Here is a 9,718-nt window from a genome sequence, read left to right on the forward strand (position 1 = left end):
GAGCAACAGGAGGATTAGCACTGCTATTCCGATTCAGAGATAAGGTTAAACGACAGGCTTTGCCTAGACAAGTGGGCTTATTTTTCAAATGTATGATTTAGCTATTGAGCTTAAATATTCGTGTAATATAAACTGTTTATCCAATAAAATATTTTTGTGCACTCTACCATGTTTAAGGCTCGTACAGTTAATCAATTGAGGTTCTCTTATGACCTAACACGTTGTTTGAGAATTGTGTACACTTGTTAGCTGACTCGGTGGGTTGATCTCCATCGGGCACTAACCAGAGGCGTTATAAGGGTGCTCGACTGGATGTGTTCCGGAGCATAGTTATGATAGGCCTGTCTGGATTAATTTCCGAGGTTTATTTTACTTGACTGGGTTACGCCCTCAGTTCAAGTCAGCGGGAGACAGAGATCTGTCGGTGGCTAGAGGTCCGGGATCACAGCGAGTAACAGAATGGAGTGTGCAAACGCGCGCAAAATAATTAAGTATATATATATATGAAAATGTTTTAACATGCATAGAAGTTATTTCTCTTTAAAACCTTCTATGTCATGTCAGTAAGATTGGATAAACTGTTCTTCAGATTATGAAATGCTTTAAAAGTTGCAGCCCACTAAGTACATTAGTACTTAGCCCAAAATTTCTTTCAAATGTTTTCAGGTTAATGGCTGGTGATGACGGGGCAGAGCTGAGGCTAGGGTTCAACTCCGTATTTTGTCTTCCGCTATTGCACTAGCATTTATTTGTCTTTTGTTTCTCCAACTTAAGACTTTTATGTTAAATTCTGAATTATGTTTTTATCGAGCTTAAACTCTCAACTTCTAGCTCTATGTTATTTAACGTTGGTTATCGGAAGCATGAAACCGAACTTGTGATCCTAAGGCTTTGAATGTTGTTGATTGATTAGTATCACTTGATTTCTATCTTTCTTCATTCAAAGGGCATTGCCCAACATTTTATTCTATTATCTGAATTTCACAAGGTTCTTCCCTTGTTCATTTATATGATTTTAGTCGTACCCCAGTTATAGTTTATTCCTTCAAGAATTGGGGTGTGACAGAATGGTATCAGAGCATGAGTTTTCTTTCATGTTTCTGATAACCATAAGCTTTTAAATGTCGAGTCTAGAATAATACCTCTAGACTTCTAAGAAAGTTGTTGAACCTCAGCTCGCCGTCACACTGCCGCAAGAAAAAGGTACGATTTAAAAGTTTCAAAGTTATTAAATGTTTTAGAGTTTTCAAGAAGTGCGCGCTTCAGTAAATGATGCTATGTGAATTGCTTAACGCTTTCCATATGCTATAAGTTATGAATTGCTAATCGCTTTCATATTGTTATTTTGAGTCTCCGACTCATATAACCAGCTAAGTATCGTGTTTGGGACAACCCGAGCCCTTAACGATAAGATGAAGTAAAGTCGTGTTTAGGACTATCGAGCCTTTCACGAATACCAGATGTATGGTCGAGTTAGATTCTTTGAATCTTTCCGGCAATAGAAAAGTTTCATGTGACATTAAATGTCCACATGTTTCAGGTTTCAAAGAGAATGAACGAATAAGAAAGTTATGTTATTGTTTTAGGTTCACTGCCTATACGATCAGAATAATAAGAACTCTTACAACTGTTTGAGTACCACCCAAGAATGCCTTGGGAATGTTAGTCGTGACAGCTATGCTTGATCGATTTAAGTAAGGACTGGTAAGATAGAAACGTTTAACATAGATATGTTATAACGTAGCAGAAATGAGATAAGATTAAGGATTCACTTGAGTATTCCACCAAGATAGATCAGTTTCCACATAGAGTTAGCCTTTCATAGGGTTACACTATAGAAGTAATATACCTTAAGTATATCTATGTATGTATATATGTATGCATGCATGCAGAATAAGTCTCACTTTTGTGTTATTTTCGTTCGTAAATCAGAATGGAAGACGCACCAAGAAGACGCGGTAGGGGACGAGGACGTGGTCGTGGTCGAGGACGCGGCAGGGGATTTATCCCTGAAGAGCCAATCCAACAAGTAGCACCAAATCGTACTGCTGAAGAGAAGTTTCGCAAGGAAAAACCTCCAACATTTGACGGGCTGGGCGATCCAACAGACGCCGAAAAGTGGGTTAGGGCCATAGAGCGTATCTTTAACTACATCCGTTGCGATGACGAAGACAAAGTAACTTGTGCAACCTACCAACTGGTGGACGAAGCCGACTTCTGGTGGGAATCGGTGAGGCGCACAATGACTGAGGAACAGTGGGAAAATTTCACTTGGGAAGATTTCAAGACTGAATTATATGAGAAATACATACCGGGATGCTATAGACAGAAGAAGCAGAATGAGTTCTGGAATCTGAAGCAGAGGGCTGGGACAGTTACTGAGTACGATAGAGCCTTCAATCAGCTATCAAGATATGCTCCGACGCTGGTGGACACTGATGAGAAACGTGCAGAAAAATTTAGGAATGGACTGCGCCATGAGATATCAATCTCCCTAGCAAGCCAGGGAGGTCTCACCTACGCACAAACTTTGAGCAGGGCTCTTACCATTGAGTCATTGCTACCAAAAGAAAAAGGGAAAGCTCCGGGACAGTCTGGATTCGTACCACCTCAAGATGGTGGTAAAGGAAAAAGAAAGTGGAACGAAGGAACTGGAGGAAACTCTGGAAATGGAAATGGGAAGAAACCATGGGTTGCTAACCAAAATCAGAATCAACGTCAGAACCAACAGCCGCAAACAATGGGACGAACACTCTGCCCAAAGTGTCAGCGACCTCATTCAGGGGAATGCCTGAAAGGAATGAATATATGCTATAGATGTGGGGAAACTGGGCACTATGCTTCAGTATGTCCGAAGAAGAATGGAGGAGCACCTCAACAGCAAAACCCCAGAAATGAACAGCGACAAAATCAGGGTCCTGGAGGACAACGGGGACAGCCACAGAATGCTAGGGCCTATGCCCTTAACCAAAAACAAGCAGCGGGAAACCAAGGAAACTTGGCAGGTATGATTAATGTTTTCGACGTGCCGATTATAGCTTTGTTTGATACGGGAGCGTCCCACTCTTTCATTTCACATGCTGCTTGTAAGATATTAGAATTGACTCCACAATTGGCTGAGACAACTTTAGAAGTTAGCACCCCTGGTGGTGGAAGATTGGCTGCTAAGGACATTATCTCGAACTTAGAGCTGAACATAGGTGCTGAAACATTTAAGGCAGATTTGTATGTCATCACTATGATAGAGTTTGACATAATCCTAGGGATGGACTGGCTTACTCAAGTCGGTGCCACGATACTGTGTAGCGAGAGAAAGATCTCTTTCCAATCCGCTGGAAAGGAGAAGGCAAGTTTTCATGGCATAAGAATGGGAGGAAGAGTACCAGTGATTTCGGCGATGAAGGCCACAAAGATAATGAGAACGGGAGAATGTCAGGCTTTTCTGGTCAGTTTGACAGGAGAACATGAAGTAAAGAAAACGATCGAAGAAGTTCCAGTGGTGCGAGAATTCAAAGATGTTTTTCCCGAAGAATTGCCCGGTATGCCACCGAACAGACAACTAGAATTCACGATTGATCTAGAACCCGGGGCAGCACCAGTGTCAAAGGCACCATACAGAATGGCCCCGCCAGAGTTACAAGAATTGAAAGTGCAACTACAAGAACTGTTGGATCTAGGTTTCATACAGCCTAGCGTGTCACCGTGGGGAGCACCAGTCTTATTCGTCAAGAAGAAAGATGATTCACTAAGGATGTGTATCGATTATAGAGAATTAAACAAGCTCACGATAAAGAATAGATATCCTCTTCCAAGGATAGACGACTTGTTTGATCAGTTGAAAGGAGCCGGTGTGTTTTCCAAGATTGATCTAAGATCTGGTTACCATCAACTTAAGATGAAAAGAGAAGACATCCCAAAGACAGCATTTCGAACGCGTTACGGACATTACGAGTTCACAGTGATGCCCTTTGGATTAACGAATGCCCCAGCAGTTTTCATGGATTTGATGAACCGAGTGTTCCATCAATATCTCGATAGTTTTGTCTTAGTTTTTATTGACGACATCCTCATCTACTCTAAGACTGAAGAACAACATGAGGAGCACTTGCGCATCGTACTCGAAACCCTGCGTAATGAGAAATTGTTTGCTAAATTCAGCAAATGCGAGTTTTGGTTGAGAGAAGTGATGTTTCTCGGTCACATCGTGTCGACTGAGGGAATCAAAGTAGACCCCGCCAAGGTCGAAGCAGTCAAGGAATGGAAGGCACCATCAAATGCCAATGAGATCAGAAGTTTCCTCGGTCTAGCAGGATACTACAGAAGATTCATCGAAGGATTCTCGAAATTGGCTAGGCCAATGACTCAGCTTTTGAAAAAGGGAACTAAATACGTTTGGTCTGAAGCATGCGAACAAAGTTTTAAGGAGCTTAAGACTAGGCTGACTACTGCACCAGTGTTAGCAATACCAGAAGAGAATGAAGAATTCGTGGTGTATACTGATGCCTCGAAACTAGGATTGGGTTGCGTGTTGATGCAAAATCAGAAAGTGATAGCATACGCGTCTCGTCAATTGAAGCCCCATGAGCTGAAGTACCCGACTCATGATTTAGAACTAGCAGCCGTCGTGCACGCGCTGAAGATTTGGAGACACTATCTCTACGGAGTTAAGTGTGAGATCTTTACAGATCATAAGAGTTTGAAATACTTCTTCGAGCAAAAGGATTTAAACATGAGACAACGAAGATGGCTCGAATTAGTAAAGGATTATGATTGCACCATCAGTTATCATCCAGGAAAAGCGAATGTAGTAGCTGACGCCCTGAGTCGAAAGACGAAGGCTAAGCTAGGGTATTTCATCACCCAGCAGAAGGAACTGATTCGTGACTTCGCCTCACTCAGTTTGGAAATTGTTCATCCTCCAGACACAGTATCGGGTTGTGTTGCTGCATTGATAGCTAAACCTGATTTGAGAGAAAGAATTGTGCAAGCACAAAAAGAAGATTGGTTCTTGGAGAAGATGCGTCTAGCTGCAAGAACGAATGAAACGAAAGGATTCACTGAAGCAAAGGATAATGCACTATTGGTTGGTGAAAGATTGTGTGTGCCACACAAAGAAGAATTAAAGAATGAGATTATGAGCGAGGCACATGATACTCCTTACACTGCACATCCAGGCAGCACAAAGATGTATCAGGATTTGAAGAAAATTTTCTGGTGGAAAGGAATGAAAAGAGATGTAGCGTTGTTTGTAGAGCGATGTCTCGCTTGTCAACAAGTGAAGGCCGTGCATCAGAGGCCGTATGGAATGCTGCAACCACTACCTATCCCTGAGTGGAAGTGGGAGCACATTAACATGGACTTCGTAGTGAGCCTACCGAGGTCGGCACGTGGAAACACTGCTATTTGGGTCATAGTGGACCGATTATCAAAGTCAGCGCACTTTCTGCCAATTCAAATGACTTTTGGATTGGAGAAACTTGCAAAGTTATATGTCAAAGAGATAGTACGCCTTCATGGTGTACCTGTATCTATCACATCAGATCGTGACACCAGATTCACATCGCGTTTCTGGAAAAGTTTACAAGAAGCAATGGGCACTCAGCTAAATTTCAGCACAGCGTACCACCCTCAGACTGACGGGCAGTCAGAAAGAACGATTCAGATCCTAGAAGATATGCTGCGAACGATTGTCACAGACAAAGGTGGAAGTTGGGAGGATTTGTTACCTCTTGTAGAATTTGCTTATAACAACAGTTATCAAGCAACAATTGGAATGGCTCCATATGAGGCTTTGTATGGCCGAAAATGTCGATCACCACTTTACTGGGATGAAGTGGGCGAGAGAAAGTTGTTAGGTCCTGAACTGGTCCAACAGATGGTTGAGAAGGTCGATCACATCAAGCAAAGAATTAAAGAAGCTCAAGATAGACAAAAGTCTTACGCCGATAAACGCCGATCGGAGTTAGAATTCAATGTTGGGGATCGAGTTTTCCTCAAAGTTTCTCCCTCAAAGGGAGTTATACGTTTCGGAAAGAGGGGCAAGTTACGACCCCGTTTTATAGGACCTTTTGAGATCCTAGATAAGATAGGCCCTGTAGCCTATAGGTTGGCATTGCCGCCCAGTATTGGAGACGTGCACAATGTGTTTCATGTCTCTCAGTTAAGAAAGTATGTGTTTGATCCAAAACATGTGATTAAACATGATGAAGTGGTCCTAGCTCAGGACTTAAGTTATGAAGAGAAACCAGTCCAGATACTTGATCGCAAGGTTCAAGTTTTACGTAACAAGAACATCGTTCTCGTTAAAGTGAAGTGGAACCATCACGGGATGGAAGAGGCCACATGGGAACTTGAAGATTCAATGAAAGTCAAGTATCCCCAGCTAGATTATCAAGGTATGTAATTTCGGGGACGAAATTTTTTTTTAAGAAGGGAGGGATGTAATACCCCGTTCCTTTTTGCTAAGTTTAGAATAATTTTTGAACTTAGATATTAAGTTGATTCACGCCGGATAAAAGAAAATGAATTTATTTTTAATTCCAACAAAAATGATTTACAAAAATATTTGTAAATTTAGTTATTGAATTTATATGCATTGCATATTTATTTAATTTAGCAATCTTTCACGAGCTATTTTTTTTTCGAACCCTGAAGTATTATTACAGTCCCGGTATTTTATGTTCCTAATAGCCACCCTATATCATGATTATTTTTTTTTCATACATGTCACAATCAAATCATATCTTATCAAATTTTCCACTTTCTTTCCTCCCACCATACCCCCTTCTCCTACTAATCCGACAGCCAAATCTCTCTTTTGTTTCCACTTTCTTTTGTTTTATGCTGTCAAATTCCACCTAACAAATCAGCCAAGTTCTCCTTCACTCACTTAATCCACCAAATTATTTCCATCGGCCCCAAGCTCATTTCACCAGAAATCAAGTATTGAGCAAACAAGCAGAAATCAAAATACCAACTGAAATCCTCGCCAAGGTAACCACTTGACTTTTTCGCCTACCTCTGTTTATACATTACGCCTCTAGCTCCAAATTGGTTTAGCAGAAACCACAAATAAACCTCACGATTTACACAGCAAAACATTTCAAGCATACCATCTGTGCAAAACCAATACCAACAAGATCAGACAAACAATTGAAACGAAACCTCTTAAGGTTCCCTCTTGAGTCCTTACCTTATTTGCTAAATTGAAATTCAGTTTCGTGTATCAAGTTTTTGAAACAAAATGACATTTACATACATGAGCATACAAATATGTATTTCTATATTCATGAAACATTCTTGTTGAAAAGAAGAAAGAAAAGTTTGAGCCTTGATTTTGTTTCCTTGTCTGTCGAGTCTGGGCTCTGGTCGAAGGCGGTGGCTCGGCGCCACTGTCGGTCGGCTGGCGAGTTGAGGGAGAAGATGACTGAGGCGGATGAGAGAATGGAGGGAAGCAGGGCACGGCGGCGGTGCCGCTGCTGTCCGGCCAAGGGCGAAAAACTGAGAGGGGAGGGAATCATGGTCTGTGTGTGTGAGCGTCTGTGAGTCAGGCGAGAGTCGACGGCGACAGCCATGGCTGCTGTCGCCGGATGTTGCACAGAGGGAGGCCGAGGGAGGCGGCGGCGTCCGTCGTGGCCAAGGGAGAGAGGGAGAACAGAGGCTGTTCCCGCCGGGTTCGGTGAACAGAGGGGAGAACGGCTGCGGCCGGAACTAGAGAAGAGAGATGAGGATCGGAGATCTGAGCGGAGAACGGCGGCGGTCTGGGCTGCTGTCGCCGGGAGTCTGCTAGATGGAGGGAGGTGGTGGCGTCTCGCCGTCGCCAAGGAGGAGAGAGATCGACGGGTGGCTAGGTAGAGGGAAAACGAGGGAGAAGAAGATGAGGGAGAGTGAGAGGGCCGGTCGTCGGCTTCTCGCCGGAGGAGGAGCCGCGGCGGCGGAATTTCGAGGGAGAAGGGGCGGATATGGCGGAACTGAGGGAGAAAGAGAAAAGCTATGTGTGTGTGCGTGAGAGGCGTGTGATCTGTGAAGAAGAAGAAGGGGGGAGGGAGTGTGGGCTTTAGGTTTGGGTTAGGGGTTGGGCTTTAAATTTGGGCCGGGTTTTTAATTAATAGTGGGCCGATTTTAATTAGAGTGGGCTCGAGTTGTGGGCTGATTTTAATTAGAGTGGGCTCGAGTCATGGGCCGATTTTTATGAGTATTTGGGCCGAGATTTTATTTATTTTTGTTTCAGTTGGGCTATTAACTAATAAATTTGTTGGGCCTTATTTTATTTAAGGATTTTGAATTGCCTTCAATTAATTAAATTGGGCTTTCTTATTTTTAATTAATTGAACTATTATTAGTTTGATTAATTTATTTAAAGGATAATTTTCATAATAATATTATATTATTATTATTATGTGCATATTTTAAGTAATTACTTATTATATGCTAAGCATGACATGATTTGCATTATATTTTGCAATAAAAATATTTATGATTTAATTGGTTTTATTTATAATTCCAATTATTAATTAAAGATGAGTAAGAATATTGTTGGTGTTCTTAACTCAAGAGAAATGTTTTCAATTATTTATTTATTTAAATTTTGAAAACCCGGCTAAGTGAATCATAGAATATTAAGCACTACACCTTGACTTAAGATTAGAATTCAAGGAGACCTATTGAGAATAGATTTCTTGTAGGCTTTGAGCAACAGGAGGATTAGCACTGCTATTCCGATTCAGAGATAAGGTTAAACGACAGGCTTTGCCTAGACAAGTGGGCTTATTTTTCAAATGTATGATTTAGCTATTGAGCTTAAATATTCGTGTAATATAAACTGTTTATCCAATAAAATATTTTTGTGCACTCTACCATGTTTAAGGCTCGTACAGTTAATCAATTGAGGTTCTCTTATGACCTAACACGTTGTTTGAGAATTGTGTACACTTGTTAGCTGACTCGGTGGGTTGATCTCCATCGGGCACTAACCAGAGGCGTTATAAGGGTGCTCGACTGGATGTGTTCCGGAGCATAGTTATGATAGGCCTGTCTGGATTAATTTCCGAGGTTTATTTTACTTGACTGGGTTACGCCCTCAGTTCAAGTCAGCGGGAGACAGAGATCTGTCGGTGGCTAGAGGTCCGGGATCACAGCGAGTAACAGAATGGAGTGTGCAAACGCGCGCAAAATAATTAAGTATATATATATATGAAAATGTTTTAACATGCATAGAAGTTATTTCTCTTTAAAACCTTCTATGTCATGTCAGTAAGATTGGATAAACTGTTCTTCAGATTATGAAATGCTTTAAAAGTTGCAGCCCACTAAGTACATTAGTACTTAGCCCAAAATTTCTTTCAAATGTTTTCAGGTTAATGGCTGGTGATGACGGGGCAGAGCTGAGGCTAGGGTTCAACTCCGTATTTTGTCTTCCGCTATTGCACTAGCATTTATTTGTCTTTTGTTTCTCCAACTTAAGACTTTTATGTTAAATTCTGAATTATGTTTTTATCGAGCTTAAACTCTCAACTTCTAGCTCTATGTTATTTAACGTTGGTTATCGGAAGCATGAAACCGAACTTGTGATCCTAAGGCTTTGAATGTTGTTGATTGATTAGTATCACTTGATTTCTATCTTTCTTCATTCAAAGGGCATTGCCCAACATTTTATTCTATTATCTGAATTTCACAAGGTTCTTCCCTTGTTCATTTATATGATTTTAGTCGTACCCCA

General features: G+C 41.4%; 1 protein-coding gene across 1 annotated transcript; it reads left to right on the forward strand.

Moving 5' to 3' along the window:
• Positions 1–2,740: 2,740 nt before the first annotated feature.
• On the forward strand, positions 2,741–7,714 carry LOC131011394 (uncharacterized). Its single transcript, XM_057939206.1, has 3 exons — positions 2,741–2,915; positions 3,039–3,539; positions 7,551–7,714. Exons 1-3 carry the CDS (start codon positions 2,741–2,743, stop codon positions 7,712–7,714), a joined length of 840 nt encoding a protein of 279 aa, XP_057795189.1.
• The last annotated feature ends 2,004 nt before the right edge of the window (positions 7,715–9,718 follow it).

This window comes from Salvia miltiorrhiza, chromosome 1 (assembly GCF_028751815.1).
Source record: "Salvia miltiorrhiza cultivar Shanhuang (shh) chromosome 1, IMPLAD_Smil_shh, whole genome shotgun sequence".
Classification (NCBI taxonomy): domain Eukaryota; kingdom Viridiplantae; phylum Streptophyta; class Magnoliopsida; order Lamiales; family Lamiaceae; genus Salvia; species Salvia miltiorrhiza.